Raw genomic sequence first — 17,400 nt, 5'->3', positions numbered from 1 at the left:
TCCAGCCACACCTAACTACTTATAGTGTGCAAAGTGTGTTCCTCCCTTTCTTTGTTCTCCCTTTATGCGGAAAACTCCTGGGCATAATGCTGTTGTTCCCCAGGAAGCCATTCCCTCCCCGATTGGGTTAGGAGGCATCCTGTGAATTCCTGGGATTGTGCTGGTTTACCTTCACATTAAGAGCCCAGGCCAGTGCCTGGCATATAGGAGACTCAGTCATTACATGTTGAATGAAAGAAGGCATTAACTTAGGAATGTCTGTACTTGTTCTTTTCTGCTGTGATCTAACCAAATCTGTTTTTCATGATCTACAAAGGGTTTACGAAAGTATAAGTGGTTTCTTACAATGTTTAAAATTTTTATTTAATTATTTTCTTTCTTTATTGACATTACGATTTTGTTCCTGTTTTTCATACTTTTAATTGTAAATGTATGATCTTATTTTGTATGTTACTGTATTTCTGGGTTGGCTTTATTTTTGAGGAGTGCTTAAAAACACACGCCTCTTTCTGGAGCCAAGTGAAACAACAGAAGAAAATGACTGACATTTGGTAACATCTGAATCTCAAATCAGGTTTGGTGCCGTAAGTGCTGAGCTGTTGAACTGGATCTTGAAATCAAAGACTGCCATTCAGGCCACAGAGATAAAAGAGTATAAGAAGATGCAAGAAACATCAGAAATGAAAAAGAAGTTGAAGGTAAAACATAAAACAAAAATATCACAGTGAATAAAATATTTCATCAGGATGGATTTGCTGTTGGCATAAAGATGTGATGGGATCCAAAATCTTCCAAAATGTAGCCGTAAGATACCTTTTAGAACGCTGTAGTACATTTTGAATCTATTCAAGCTGGCTGGCATTGGATTCCTGGGTGGAGGAGGAGTTTTTTTTCCTCCTTCCTTAACCGGTTAATTGAGATGTGCAGGAAGGGACACTTGCTAAGGTGATCTGGTTGTCCTTACTAATTTTTAGCTTCATTAGATCTATCTTAATCTGGTATCTAATAGTACATGTGTGTATGCTGAAAATGTTTTGCCTTCCGAATGCAAGAAACTATTTCAAATCTCAAGATTTCTTCTATATACATTCTTTTTAGAGGAGAGACATATTTAAAACAAATAAACACTATAAAATGTATGGGATTGTAGCTCTGCTACTTTGTACCGCACGTGTGTTACTGTAAATTGCAACAGGAGATTGCAGTGATTTATGTCTTTGGGGTTCATTAAGTCTCTGTACATCCTTGCATGAATTATTTAGGCACCTAGAGCAAGTCTGTATCACCATCTGCATCAGCAATGGCGTTTATAAAGAGTTTGGTGAATGTTTAAAAAACAAGACGTATGTGTAGATGATGTGAGTTAGAAAGTGGTAGGTACCGATGGAATTGAGAGGAGGCCAGGCTTGCAGCTGTCTCTATACACTGGTGAAGTCCAGAAGGCAAAGTGACACTGAAGGAGGGGGCTTGGAGCTGGTCAGAAGGGCACACCAGGCAGGCAGTGCCCCTGAGCAGAGGCTCAGAGGGGGGCAAGCGTGTTGTGATGCTTGGAACAGATAATTCGTTTTGTTTTGTGCTAGGCGTATGTGTAAAAGTAGTAGAGAGTTAAGGCCGGAGAGGTGGTTTAGGATCAGACCCTGGCTGACTTTGAATGTTTGGATGAGAAGTTGAGACTGATTTTTACCTTATCATTCCACTGTAACTGTTCTTATTTAGAGGTCACCATCGACGATTGCTTTCAAAATCCAAAGGATAGATTTCTATTCTGATCAGACTTCCTTTCTTTGCAGCATTTGCCACTGTTTACCTTCCCTTTTTACATGTCATTTAAAAAGGATATTTTTTTAAACTTAAAATGCTAGCAACTAGAACTCAATAATATCGGAAAAGGCAATCTTTTACTTATAACCAAACAATATGTTTTTTTATAGGAATCCACAAATAGTCTAAAATTAGAAAATCTATTAATATACAGCATTAGTAGATTTAAATTCAAATCAAATAAATTTTAAAAGATAATCATCTCAATAGTAGTACATCTTCTTAACATAGCTTTAAGATGTCCAGTTCAAACCATCAGCCAACATTTTACTTAACAGTGAACTATTAAAATAATTCTCATTAAAATACACATTTATGAAATTACTGTTATTATTTAATGTCATTGTTACTAATAATATCGTCTCACTCTTGATGAGTTCTAAGATATAAATTTGATTATACAGCTCCAGCGCTTGCAATTAATTAATGACTTGCCATTGCTGTGGGGATAAAATGTAAAGGGCACAGTGCCCTTACAAGGCACTTCCAGACAGCTCTCTTCCCTACCTCCAAGCAGAAACTCAGCACCTCTCACTCACTCGTCAGAGCTCCAGCCCTCCTGGCTCCTACGCTTTTCTCAATATCCTGCCTTCCCCATGTGTTGCTTTCCGGGCTCCGAATGGCCCTTTATTAAGCCTTTGATGTGTGGCTGAAATGCCTCCTACTTCAGAAAGCCTCCTTTAGCCTCATTAGGCAGATTCCGTATTGCTTTGACCATACCTCTGTGAAAGCCCTTATTGCATTTATGTCATTATTTGTTTATATGCCTGCTGCCACTGCTTAGGAAGTGTGGATGATTTTCCCTTGAAACCTGTATTTTCAGCACTCTATGAAGTTCTTGGCTTATGGAAGGAGACCGTGATGACTGTGGAGAGGGGGAATGTGGAAGCACCGTCATCAGAGCCCTCTGCACAGGGGGTCAAGGGAGCCAGGCATGGGGGCTGTGCTCCATCATTCCATATGCTTCTGGAAGGCCAGCAGATGATATTAATGATCGTTCAACAACCCAATTCTCAAAGGCAGTAAAGTGGCAGAGAATTTGGAAGCTACAGTGATCTTTATGGAACAAGTCCCACAAAACACTGAGAAGTTAAATGCCATCCTGTGATCTAGGAACAATTTTACTTCCAGAAATTGTTACTCTGATATTTGAGGGGATAAAAGTAACAATTGTGTATGTTTATGTAAGGCATGATTGGCAGTTCCTGTGTTTTTCCTTTATTTATAAGTTCGTTTGTTGTTTCAGACAAGAAGTAGTAGATGCCAAAGATCTGAGAAAAATGTAAAATAAAGAAAATTTAACCATTGCTTTAATTGCTAATTTTTCTTGCAAATTTGGGAAATATCAACTTAATTTTATTTTAGTGAAAGAATAACTTGTTCCCACTGATGCAATACCTGGGTGGAGAATCCCTAGTCTAATCTACCACCACCATAAAAAAGTAGCAAAAAATCAGTTTGTATAAAGCAGGTAATAATTTTTCTCCAGTTTGATGGTGACTTTTTACATTGATAGTTTAACAAAAATAAGTGGTGTTTCGTAGAATCTCTTGTTCTTTCTTGATCTTTGACTATAAAAATGGTTGTTTGACTTGGTCACATTAAGGTTTGTGTGGATCAAAATAGGAGAGTTAAGTTTATTTGATAGTGCTTACATTCATAGACCCTAGAAGTGGGATTCTTCTCTAGGTTGTCTGGTTGAAGTAATATGGGTTGCTTGGATGCTTTGATTGTGCTCTTTTGGACAGTATTTGAGTGGTTAGGTAATTATCAAATGGAGAAATTTCAAGTACTGACTGTGTATACAACACGTGTGTGTGTATGTGTGTGTCCATGGTTTTGCTCAGCCCTTTCTAACTAATTCTGGAAGATTTTGTCTTCCCCTGTCTCTGAGATATAGGGACATTGAGAATATAAAATCATAGAGACATAAATATTAAAATTAAGAGCCACTCTTTGAATATAAAGGATAAAATACTTTGGTTTGGGTCCTAAAGCATATTGTTATTGTTAAAAAATTATGTATGAATTATGCTGGTAATTGAAGTTTGTGTTAGACCCTACACTTAGTGTAACACCAACAAATGATATTGGGCTCAAATTATTTCTGTCTTTCGTATTACTTAATTTATTTTTGTTCAGTGATCTCTGTCTTCATAGTGCATTCAGTTCATTTCAGTCAAACTGTTATTTTTATGGCGTGGAGTATACTGAGGCCATGTATGTGAATAAATATTCTGGATCTAAAATACTAATTTTAATTACCTCCTCTTGATAGGAACTCATGTAGGTAGTGTACAATTTTTTCTTCTTATAAAAGAAACCAGGGACTTCCCTGGTGGTCTAGTGGTTAGGACTTCACCTTCCAATGCAGGGGGTGCGTGTTTGATCCCTGATCCGGGAGCTAAGATCCCACATGCCTCGCGGGCAGAAAACCGAAACATAAAGCAGGGGCAGTATTGTAACAAATTCAGCAAAGACTTTTAAAGATTTTTTTTTGATGTAGACCATTTTTAAGGAAACCAAAGTTTTATATTGTTTGTTTGAATTTACCTTTTGAAATTTAATCATCTCTAGTGTTCTGGAGGGCAGCCTGAAATGGCATAGTTTTATCTTGGTATTTTCTTAGGTAAACTTTGACTGTAACACCTAAAGAGAATGTGGGAGTGACATTAAATACAAAAACTTCAGCAAGCATTAATACTATATTGAGAAGAAAGTCTGCACTTTTCTTATATTGGGACTTTATTTTCAGGGATTAGAAAAGGAACAGATGGAAAGAAGTTCCAGACTAGATGAATTAAACCAAACCGGACAAATCCTTTTGGAGCAAATGGGAAAAGGTGAGAACCTTGATTTTTTTTTTTTTTTTTTTTAATCAATACTTTGCCAGACATATGGGAGTCAATTCTTAAAGCTACATCATCCAAGTGCCCCATTACTCTGTTATAGTAGTTGACGATTTTTAGGAACAAAATAAGCTAAACCAAGAAAACCGGGTTTGGTATAGCAGTCGTGAAAGTCAAATGAAAACAGATAATTTCATTTTTTATAAACATTTCTGTGCTACAAGAGAAGTCACAAAACTTAATTCACATGCATTAGGTAGAAAGGTCCTACCAGACTTCACCATGCTGGAATTTTTTGATGAAACTAGTTTGAGAAAACCAGTGATGTAATTATTCAAACATCTGTTTTACTGAAGAATTTGATGTGCTTTTCTAACTGAACTGAATCATATATCTGCATCCTTACATAAGCAGACTCTGGGCAAATGACACTCTGTAAAGAAATTTCTTCTACATTAATTATCCATGGCCTAGGATTTATTTCAAATGTATTGAAGAGGAGGAAAGGCCGGGAGAATCACCCAGTTGTGCTTTCATTCTGGTTCAACATTTGTGGTTTTAAAGCAGCAGTAGGATTAACAGCACTAACCACAGGTAGAGAAGTAAAATACAGTACTGTAAATTTAGAATAATGGATAAAGTGGAATGACAGTGGGAAATGTTAAAAACCACTTTTACTCTCACTAACAAAAGGCAGACACTCCCCAAAAATGAGAAAATTAAACCGAACATACGGACCCTATTCAGACGAGTGTCCCAATTTCTAAGCTTCCCACCCCATCCTAAAAATTTTTAATAACAGATTTTTAAAAATAAATGAATCTCTGCACTCTAATTCTGCCACACTCACTAAAAGCTGACACAGACATGAATTTAATTCAGTTCATAGACTCATGAAATTACCCCCCACACACCCAGATAAAGTCTGGTTTCCAAGCTACAGTGTCGATGTAGAAGTGAAGAATCTATGATTGTAACTAACATAAATTTAACACACAATTTATTGTAATTATTGAAGTGTCTCAAGGGAAATTATATTCTCGCTCTGTCTCTAGGCCCCTTCAAGTAAATACTTGAAAAAGTAATCTCCAAGTGGGGTGTTCACACCCAGTAATAAGACACCTAGCTAGGGTGGAGTTTGAATGAAAATACTATTCTGTTTGGAAGGAAAGAAGGAGGAAGGGAAGAAAGGGTGGGAGGGAGAGAGGGAGGAAGGAAGGAAGTAATTAAGCTGTACAAATAATCTATGACAGTGGTACATTTCCATAATTTCTAAATAAATGAACATACACTGGGCACATACATACTTTTGTGTATGTATGTGTGTGTGACCCCAGTATATATACAAAATAAATCAACATATTTTTCAAAAGGCAGAGGGAAAAATAATCCAAGCTTTTTTTAAAATGTGGTTTTCTGGGGTGGAGGAGGTTGATTGATCCATTAGGGACACCAGGAAACTTTCTGGAGAGGTGGAGGTATTCTATGCACTGATAAGTGTGTGTAGGTTTCTCAAAACAGCACAGTTTCATGTATTTCAATGTAAGTAAATTTTACTTTAAGAAATGTGAAAATAATAATGATTAAATGGGTGAGGAATGAGTAAGGGTATATAGATAATTCAAGAATGGTAGAATGTCATTAATTACTGAAGCTGGGTAATTGATACAGGAGGTTCATTCTACTGTTCTATTTATTTGTATATATTTCCATCTTCTACAATAAAAAGTCAAAAAATGTAAAGATTAAAAGCTACATTTTAGAAGATTCTCGTCAAACTAATATTCCTAATTCTGCCATGGATGTCTGTGGCTTTTTCAAGGAGAGTTTCAGCAGACCTCCAAAGCAGTTATCATTGTTGGAGTAAGGAATAGGGTTTATAAGAAAAGCCTTTCAAAGCAAGGCGAGAAAAAGAATCATACGTAAAACTGCTTGGCAAAAATATTAATCTTTACATTCCCCTGAGCCACTGGGTCTGTGTGGGGAAAAAAGTTCTTTAATGCAGGTAAAAATTTCAAATATAAACAACACCTTATCAAATTTAACTATTAAAAAATACCCATCATAAATCAATATAATGCACCAAAAGTGATCAAAATTCAAATAATCTCAATGAATTTACCTTAATGTAACTACATTTCTCCAATGCTGCCAAAGTAAAATTTTCTTTTACCACCTCCCTCCAAAAAGAATTCCCAATATATCAACATATAAACCCATGGAATTTGATGATGATCCTATGTTTTGTAAACATTTCCCTTGATTTTAATAGTGATAGATTGAAAAGCTAAAGTCAAGTGAGAGTGACAGGAATATGTTATATGTTATCCCTTCCAGAAAATTAATAAAAGGATGGGATATTGATTTTGGCTTTTGATTAGTCATCTAAGAGTTGGATGTTCTGTAGAAATAGAAAAAGCTACAACTTTGGATCTCTGGGAGCAAAACAATTATTTTAAAAGACAATACACAGTTTTCCTTTTTTAAGATGTAAATTGTGCTTTATTTATTACTTGACACTGGTCCAAACTATATCAAGCTTAAAGGAGGGAGATTTAAATTTTGAGAATTGGTTTGAAAGGGTAAAGTGAATGGATAGTGAAATATTGTCAGTGAATTAAAAAAAACTATGGAAGAAGTTTCTTCAGCTTCCCTAGTACCTAAAATGAGTACCTCTTACCTATTTTCTGGATTAGTGGTGATAATTTTCCATCTCAAAATTTTATTTGCCAGCTTAATTTTCTTTCTTGTTTATCATAAATTGTCCTGACATGTAAATGAAGTGGCTGATATTATTCCTTTGCCCACTTAAAATAGAAATGACCTGGCAGACGCACAGCCTAGATCTCCATTGCTCAGATTGTCAGAAAAGTGGTAATTTAGGACTTCCCTGGTGGTGCAGTGGTTAAGAATCCACCTGCCAATGCAGGGGACACGGGTTCGAGCCCTGGTCCGGGAAGATCCCACATGCTGCAGAGCAACTAAGCCCGGGCGCCGCAACTACTGAGCCTGCGCTCTAGAGCCCGTGCACCACAACTACTGAGCCTGCGTGCCACAACTACTGAAGCCCACGCGCCTAGAGCCCGTGCTGTGCAACAAGAGAAGCCACCGCAATGAGAAGCCTGTGCACTGCAACGAAGAGTAGCCCCCGCTCGCCACAACTAGAGGAAGCCTATGCACAGCAACAAAGACCCAACACAGCCAAAAATAAATAAATTAATAAATTAATAAATTAAAAAAAAAGAAAAGTGGTAATTTAGTTAGTTTATGACCTCCATTAACAGGGATAATTGAACTTGGACTGTGGTGTGAATGTTTTGTCTAGGTGTAATATTCTATTCCTTGTGTGATGGTGGACAGTTTACTTCAGCAATTGACATGGGTGATATATCCAGATTATGTAATGTCACGTTTGCCTTTCTAATTTTCAGTGGATACGGTGTGTTACAGAAATTTTCAGAATTGCATCATCTGTGGATCCTAAGTGACCTTTTGTTTTACATCCCTGGTTTTTCCCTTTAGGGCTCTCATTACCCTGGATTTTGATTACAAAGTTTTATTGCTCCTGCTCAAATAATAAAGATGTTAAACCCATTCTTTCAACATGCATGCTTTCCTCAGGACATAAAGATTCCTTTGTAGATATCCCATACCTTTTCATAGTAATTTTCAGTGATTCAATGGTATTTTATATTAAGAGAAGGACTATGATAAAACCTATTATTATATGTAACTTATTTCTATGAACATTCTCTGCCTCTCAAAAATATGAGACAAAATTATGAGATGTCAGTAATAAACATAATGGCATTTTTTTTCCTGATGTGTTTCTAAAGTAGATAATCTTAGCACTGCATTGATATTTTGGCATTTACTGGTCTGTGTGTAGCATTCCCAGTAGGCTTGCTGATGCTTCTTGGGCCTGGCTACTGGTGCAGTACTCCTGCGCTCACCAGATTGCTCCCAGCACTGGGAGTTCCAGCCCTTCGTTTTGCAATTCCTGTGACCTGTGGTTTGATCACAGGTCTCAAGCTGCCTCCTCCTTTTTCTAGCCAGCTGTTTTTCTTGATGACAGAGGGTCTACCTTCTGATGTCAGAGCCCCAGACAAGTCCAGACAGTTCATTTTATTTCTCGTGCTCAGACTAGAAACTAGTAGAACAGTAGGTTGCCAAGGATGGAGACACACGTTCTGTAGAAAAGGCAGTGGCTGACACTCCACTTATGTGCCTTTTGTGTTGGCCATCCCCCTCCTGAACTGCTATTTTAAGCTCCCCCTCTCCTGTTTTTATCAAGGAACTAAACTTAGTTATTTTTAAGTGCATCATTACAATGTTGTTGTGTTAAAAGGGACTTAAGGGAGTGATCATTATGTATGACATTGCCTCATTATTTTGAATAGGTTAGAATGTTTATAACAAATCCAAAACAAATTTTGTAATAATTTATAAAGTGTCTGCTTATTTTTCATGTCTGCGTAGAAGGTCTTCCTACTGAAGAAATAAAAAATGTTCTGGAGAAGGTATTATCAGAATGGAAGAATATATCCCAGCATTTGGAAGATCTAGCAAGAAAGATTCAACTACAGGAAGATATAAATGCTTATTTTAAGCACCTTGATGAGCTTGAAAAGACCGTAAAGACAAAAGAGGAGTGGGTAAAACACACGCCCTTTTCAGAATCTGCCCAGCAGTCCTTGCCAAGCTTGAAGGATTCCTGTCAGGTAAAGACACAGCCATCCAGAACATGAAAGAATTCTGTGTCCAGTCCTGTATTTCAGAAGATGTTCCTTGTATCATGAACTTTAGGTTAATTCTGCTCTGATTAACTTTCTGTGAGGATGTTCATCTTCAGCGAATCATGTGGTCATATTTTCTCTTCATAGCAAGAATTAACAGACCTCCGTAGCCACCACCCCAGAATTGAAATGCTGCGTGCAAGCTGCTCAGCCCTGAAGTCTCAGCCTTCTGCCCCAGATTTTGTCCAGCGGGATTTTGAGAGCCTTGTGGGCCGTTACCAAGCTGTGCAACAGGATTTAGAGGAGCGTCACCAACAGCTCGAGAACGGTAAACCCATTCTCTTGCGTTTTCTTATTAGACAAACCCACCATCTCCTTTCTCAGTTTGCCTTAACTTAAAAATTACTCCCAATATTTAGACCTTTAGTACACTTGCTTGTTTTGCACCAGCCTCACTCTGTTTTCCTCTGTGCCTGGTACTGTTCCAGTTCTTAAAGTATACTCAGGCTATTTCCTGGATTCACCCTTGTTTGTAAAAATGCAGACAGCTTTCATGTGCTATTAAAATTGGGTTAATAGGACATGATGATTTTTAAAGAGTTTTTTTAGGCATGTTGTTTCTCCTTTTCACTGAAGGAGGCCAGCTGATAATCATTACTAGCAGGCCTAAAAAGAATGATCACTTGCTTCTGTTTGCTCAAAATGGTTGCAGTTTTAGCAATGCCATCTCCTCTTTTCAAAGAAATCGTCTTCCTCTTTCAAAGTCTGAAAAACTTTCAAGAGTTTTTACTTCTGAAATAAGCCTGGTTTGGGAAAGTTAACTGTTAAAGGTTTTGAAAGCTCATCCCTCATATATTATATTTTTTTCTCCTTGGCTTTTAAGTCAGGAATTGTGTTGCATTATGTAACGTTATGGGGAGTGCATGCTAAACAGCTACACACTTAACCATACCCTTCCTTGCAGCAATCGTAGATTATATAATGACTTGTAAGACTCTGTATGTGCATGGTAAGCAAATGTATCATGTTTCCTTTCTTCTGGAAAGGCATTTGACCACCATACTCTTTGTTTATTGAATTCAGTTATCTTAGACTGTGAAGCGTTTGAGAGTACCTCCTTTTCAATTTGCTGTTCCAAAATATGCTTCCATTTTTGACAAAGCAGTTTATTTTATTTTTTTTTAAAGTTTAATTTATTTATTTATTTATTTATTTATTTATTTATGGCTGTGTTGGGTCTTCGTTTCTGTGCGAGGGCTTTCTCTAGTTGCGGCGACCGGGGGCCACTCTTCATCACGGTGCGCGGGCCTCTCATTATCGCAGCCTCTCTTGTTGCGGAGCACAGGCTCCAGACGCGCAGGCTCAGTAATTGTGGCTCACGGGCCTAGTTGCTCCGCGGCATGTGGGATCTTCCCAGACCAGGGCTCGAACCCGTGTCCCCTGCATTGGCAGGCAGATTCTCAACCACTGCGCCACCAGGGAAGCCCCGACAAAGCAGTTTAAATGTTCAGTTTCTTAACTTTAAAACAATTGGTAAATTTATTTATTTTTGTTGTTTTTAATTGTGGTAAAATATACATAACATAAAATTTACCATTTTAACCATTTTAAAGTGTAGAGTTCAGTAGTGGAAAATATATTCATATTGTTGTGCAACCCATCCCCAGAACTTTTTCGTCTTGTAAAACCGAAACCCTGTACCCGTTAAACAGCAGCTCTTTATTCCTTCCTCCCTCCAGCCCCTGGCAACCACCATTCTACTTTCTGTTTCTATGAGTTTGACTAGTCTATATATGTCACCTAAGTGGGATCATACATTTTTTGTTTTTTTGTGACTGGCTTATTTCACTTATCCTCAAAGTTCTTTTGTGTGGGTTGCACGTGTTGGAATTTCCTTCCTTTTTAAGGCTGAGTAGTATTCCATTGTATGTATACACCATATTTTGTTTATCCATTCATTTGTAGATGGGCGTTTGGGTTGTTTCCACCCTTTGGCTGTTGTGACTTTTGCTGCTACTTGGTTTCACCTCTTTGTGCGTCAAATGAACTGGCTTCCTCTCTACACAAGTGTTGCTTGTCTGTAAATTTGACATCAGTGGCTGCAGTAGACATCACTCCAGCTGCCTTGTGCAGCCGTTATTTCTCAGGGTACCTGTGCGGCCTGGCTGTGGTGTTCAGTGTAACGTCCACCCCTCTGTGGATGGCAGTTTGTCTACACGCCTGAACTTAGAGGAAGACTGGTTGAGGGGATCTTTGTCTCCTTTTATTCTTTGTGTAGCTACTGGGGAAAAGGAGATTATATGAGACAAAAGGAACATTGTAGTACCATCTTCAGAGAGTCATTTCATCATGATGAAATGGAGAAAAATGATGGTGGGTTACTTAATATTTCAAACATCAACATCCGCAGGAATGAAGTCACTGTATGACTCTCAGAAATGCCAATGGAGTGATTTATTGTGTCTCTAACAGAGACCCTTTTTAATCTTAATTACAGAGTTTAACTTCTTATGTATTAGAATTCACTTATTAAATAGGAAGATTAACAGTACGTATAACAATATTAGTTTCCTGCCATTATTTTCTCAAAGTAAGTATTTTTCAATAAACAGAACTGAAGAGCCGACCTGGACGTGCATATTTGGAAATACTGAAAACGCTGACAGATCTGCTAAATGATTCCGAAAATAAGGCCCAGACGTCTTTGAATGTCTTGAATGATCTTGCAAAGGTGGAGAAGGCCCTGCAGGAAGAAAAGGTAATATATATTATAGGTCCTAAGACCTACAGACCTAAGAAGTTTAGGCTCATTTCTAATATCTCATATCACATATTTGGAAATATTTTTTCAGCTATTTAAAAAATATATTAGTTTTGGTCAAAATTAGTCAAACATTTCTTATATTTCTTGTAATTTGAAGGTTAATCACTATAATGTAGGACCTCAGCTAAAAGATAGTTATTAAATATTTTTAATAGAATAAAAGCATCTTTTCTCCTTCTATTGTGACTAGCTTAAAATTCTCGACCATATAAAGTATCTTTAATGAAATGAAGACAATTGATTGTGTTTTTTTTTACTGCATTGAATGAAAATGCTTCCCTGGTCATTTAAGATATGTGCCTCTGCACTATTTCATCAGATGCAACAGATCCACCATGGAGCCCATCACACTGGGCCCTCACTGGGCCTGTTGTTCCGCTGGTTTTTAGTGCAGAGGATACATTGTGTCTAAACGACACACAACTCATGTAGCTGTGACTTTTCTGATCACACTTATTCTTTTTTCATGAGTTTTTCACAATTCTTTTTTGATCAAATTCTTTTTAAAAAGTGACTTTGACTGTTTATAGCCAGTATTACTACATCTGCACAGATAAATTATTGTGTGTATTTTTAATCTTGAAAACTGTTTTCCAGGCCCTTGATGAAATCCTAGAGAATCAAAAACCTATACTGCATAAACTTGCAGAAGAAACAAAGGCTTTGGAGAAAAATGTTTCTCCAGATGTAGAAAAACTGTATAAGCAAGAATTTGATGATGTTCAAGGAAAGTGGAACAGACTAAAGGTCAAGGTTTCCAAAGATCTGCATTTGCTTGAAGAAATTACCCCCAAACTCAGAACTTTTGAGGTAAATCTAAAGGCCATTAGGAGTTTAAGTTTATTACAGAGTAAAATAGTAGTTATCAGTAACTAACTATTATTTGAGTATTTTGCATTCTTTCTGGCCCCATGTTTATTATGTACTTAAGTTGGCATGTATAAATCCCAACCAAAGACATACTTTTAATGTGCTGGGGAACACATTTATCTCCTTTGGCCTTGCAAAAAGGTTTCTTGGTAGAGGTCAACTGGATGGAGAGTTCCAGAGGAAAGGATAAATGTGAGGATGTAGGAGAAAGTGGTCAAAGTCCATGTCAGACGGGACAGTCAGAATTTTAACATTTCACCTGTGAGGAAGCTGGAGAAGTGAAGTAGTGAAGTTTCCAAATCACCTGGTTTTCTAATAGAAAAGATCTGGATGAAGAATGAACCAATTGCACCCTCTTCCCTACCGCCCCCCCGAGTGCCTCTCTACCTTGGTCTTTTGTGGTTTTTTTCCTTCACTGATGTATCCCAGGGTATACTTCTCGTACAGTGCCTGGCACAGAGAAGGCACTCAATAATATTTTTCAGTGAATAAAATGAGATTAGTAATAGATTTAGATTTGGGGATATATATATGTGTGTGTGTGTGTGTGTGTGTGTGTGTGTATATATATATTATATATTTGGATTTGAAGATTTTACATATATATATATATATATATATATATATATATATTTGGATTTAGATCCCAAGAGAATATATATGAGATTAAATTTATGAGTATATATGAGACAAAATTTATGAAAATGATGTTTTAAAAATCAAAATCAGAGAACATGTGGTAGAAGCTGAAGCTGGTGGACTATACAGATCAGTGTGAAGAGATCCAGAAAGGCCAGCAAGTGTGGTGATCACTGAACTTTGAGGGAAGCTCTTTGACACAGGAGTCAATGGACAGTTCCAATTCATGACCGGGAGAATAAAGATGGCAAGGGCTCTGTGTGTGTGTGTGTGTGGTGGTAGTGGAAGGAAGTGGTTTTCTCTAAGTTTAAGCTGCAGTTTTACAGTGAGATCTCATTAGAACAAACCATTAATTTTGAAGAGGAGGGTTTTTTTTGTGGTTCAGTATTTTTGGCTCATTTAATTTTGTGAGTGGATCCACTTCCCCTTGTCTGTCTTCGGTTGTAATTCTTTCCAACTTTAAAAACCCAAATTACCCTTATTCATAATTTAAAATTTTTGGTTATGATCCAAGCATTGGATTGTCAGTGGTTCTCAACCAAGGGTCATTTTCCTCCCAGAAGGACATTTATTAATGTTTGGAGACATTTTTGGTTGTCACACCTGTGGGGAAGGGAGGGTGCTATTGGCACCTTAGTGGGTAGAGGCCAAGGTTACAGCAAATGCACAGGACAACCGCCACAATGGAGGAATTTTCTGGCCCAAATGTCAGTAGTGCCAAGGTTGAGCAATGCTGGATTAAGTATTTCCCACACAGCTCTTGTAGCTGTGACTTTTTGGATTATACTTATTCTTTTTTCATGAGTTTTTCACAGTTCTTTTTTGATCAAATTCAAAAGATCATTGCTTTGTTTTCATATTTAAATCTGAGATGTAGTTCAGGAAATTTACAGGTGAAGATTAATCTAATGGTTAATCTCCTTTGACTCTTAAAAGTGTATTTATTTTAAGGTTAGCTAAATGCATGCCAATATTTTAATATGGAATTTAAAGAGAATAAACATTCCTCCAAAACGCAAAATAGAGTTCTGTGGTGATAGTAATCCAGATGTGGGCTTTACTGGGTTGTTACTAATGTAGCAAATCCAGGCACTTAAAGTGGCCAGTTGGAGCATATGCCACATTTATTTCCATTAAAAATATCTCACTTTAAGCACCTGTGTCTGGATATTTAGGGTTTTTTTTTGTTTTTTGTTTTTTTTTGTTTTGGTTGCTTTTATTACAGTAACAGATTTGGAATGTAACTTACAAATTTTTAATTTATTTTTTGTTTCCTAACTACAAGATTGTTGATGATGTCAGTATGCCCTAATTCAACTTCTTTATTGAAATGTTTATTTCTAAAGAACATTTTTGCTCCTTTATTTGCTTTGAAGGAATTGCTTGTTACTTAATTACTCACAATTCACTTAGAAAAACTTTTACTTTTTCCCCTAGAGATAATTGCAGTAAATATTCATTTACAGGTTAAAATTGTTTTTCCTTTTTCAATGACCTGGTATCTATTTTTTTAGGCAATCACGTTCTACTTGTCTTTAAGGCATGAAGTACAGTAGGTTTTTGATTCAGTGCCAATTTATGATGATGTTTCTTAGGAACAAAGTGGTTGACTTGTTTATTTTTAAAATGCATTTTAAATTATATAAGAAATACATAAATACTGCTCAGTGAAGACATTGAATAATTGAGAAGTATTGAGAGTGAGCATTTAGAGTTCCCTTTCTTCCCCAATACCATTTCCTTTCCTGGAGGCAGCTAACGTTAACAGTGATCCTTGCTGAGGTTAACATGCTCAAAGTCAGGAAGAAAAGTTCCTGAATATTACTAATTCTAATCATTTTTTCCACACTGACAGAACCAGATGATACTGGAACTCCATGAGGGATATGTAAATAGACGGTACACAAATGCATGAGTATGGATTGGAGTATCAATCCCTCTACTCAAAATAATAATGCTTTTCATTGACACAGCACATTTAAACTTTGAAAGTATTTTCATAGCTATGCAGTTACTTTTTTCCTACCATCCTACAATACTTGTCAGGTTATCTTGTTATCTGTTTATGTGCAAGTTTTAGTTTTCTGTTATTTGTTGACAAATACTGTTTTCCTTATGTGCCTGCATTTCCTTTATCTACATGGCTGGTTTCTTTTGTACAGGTAGAGGTTGGGCCAGCATTGTTATTCACAGTGTCATGCTCAAATATGTTCTTAAATTCTTCTTTTTTTATCTATTACATGCCAAATTAATAACCTCACTTCCTGTACTTAAGAATTAAAATGTTAATTGGTACTTTTAAAAACTCTCATGGAAAGACCTACCACTGCTTCCAGGAAGCAAAATATTTAAAAATACACAAAAAAGGTAATATTTTCACTGTTGATTTTACTGACATGACTTTCTTATGAGTTATGGGGATTAAATATTATAAAATCCCAAGACGCCACTTATCACCAGCAATAACATTTTTGAATTCAGGGGCTGCAAGGGTATTTCATATTATTTCCTTTCCCGTATTCAAGATCCCCTGCAGGGTGGTATAACCATGAAATTGTGAAACTGTCCTCAAGGCCCGCACAAAACTCTCTCTTATATTGGTATTTACCAATGCTCCCTCCTCTTTGGACCACCTCTTTAGCCCCTTCTTCTGTTTGCAGACTTTCATGTAATCTGTGGCCCTGTTGCATTGTAATCCCATCACCCTTTAAATCTGACTCCTGCTTGCAACCTCTCCTCTCTTGAATTCACTGTCTACACTGATGCCAGTTGTATTTCTGGAAGGGATCTGGTTGTCTTTGCCGTAATAGTACAAAGTGCTCTCATGCACATCTCATAGCTCCTGCCCTTTCCTTGCCCTGCAGCACTGTCTGCATCTTCTCCTGTGCACTGCTTCGGGTGGGGAGACAGTGCGGTGGGTCACAAAGAACACATTGGACGATTGCCTTTCTCCGGAAATGTCATTTACTTGCTAGGAATTCACAGCCTCCTTGGTTCCTCCTTTAAGTGTAAGCTGCTTCTACAAGCAGTCTTTGGGCTTACTCACCATCACACCTGCAGCTAATTATTCCCTTTTCTTCTACACGTTGTTTACACCTTCACAAGAACGAACCCCACCCCCCCCCACCCCCGTCTCAGGCCAGCTTTTATTATGGCTGAGACCTGCCTGTCTGTCCTCCCCCAGGGCATGAGCTCTTTGAGCACAGGAACCTTGTCTGGGGTACTGCAGGTAAGCGGATGTGAAAGGCTCTGCCTTGAAGGTGCCTGCAGACATCATACACACTCGTCCCATCTAATGAGGTTGGATCTATAAAATCTAAATGCCCAGTTGTCCTTGGCAGGACACCCATGTAGTCAGACCTCTTCCTTCGGTTGCTGAGCAAAGACACACACTGAACACTCTGTGTTCTCACGCAGAGTGGGGAAGGGGACGTGCTGGAGCTCTGAGACATGCAGAACCAGGTGTAGAAATTACTTTGGAACACATTTCAGGGTAAAAACCCAATGGTAAATATTTTCTAACAAAAATATGCAGTATAGCTGATTTAATTCTTTCTAGGTAACATATAACTGATCGAATGATCTCATAAGAGTTTTTTTTTTCTCATTCTGAATGCGTTTTACTTCAATAAAGGGAATATTGGTGCTTTCTGAACCTTAA

General features: G+C 37.4%; 1 protein-coding gene across 7 annotated transcripts in view; it reads left to right on the top strand.

Moving 5' to 3' along the window:
• The window catches only part of UTRN (utrophin), a 501,645-nt gene that overhangs the window by 147,396 nt on the left and 336,849 nt on the right, over positions 1-17,400 (top strand). For all 7 annotated transcript variants that reach the window (XM_059941058.1, XM_059941060.1, XM_059941059.1 and 4 more), the window contains 6 exons: positions 575-698; positions 4,577-4,664; positions 9,150-9,391; positions 9,554-9,734; positions 12,019-12,164; positions 12,828-13,040. In XM_059941058.1, the coding sequence (XP_059797041.1) occupies positions 575-698; positions 4,577-4,664; positions 9,150-9,391; positions 9,554-9,734; positions 12,019-12,164; positions 12,828-13,040 (994 nt within the window). The remainder of the gene's footprint in view (positions 1-574; positions 699-4,576; positions 4,665-9,149; positions 9,392-9,553; positions 9,735-12,018; positions 12,165-12,827; positions 13,041-17,400) is intronic.

This window comes from Balaenoptera ricei, chromosome 12 (genome assembly GCF_028023285.1).
Source record: "Balaenoptera ricei isolate mBalRic1 chromosome 12, mBalRic1.hap2, whole genome shotgun sequence".
Classification (NCBI taxonomy): Eukaryota; Metazoa; Chordata; class Mammalia; order Artiodactyla; family Balaenopteridae; genus Balaenoptera; species Balaenoptera ricei.
Note: the sequence above shows the minus strand (reverse complement) of the source record. Positions and strands in the feature narration are given on the sequence as shown.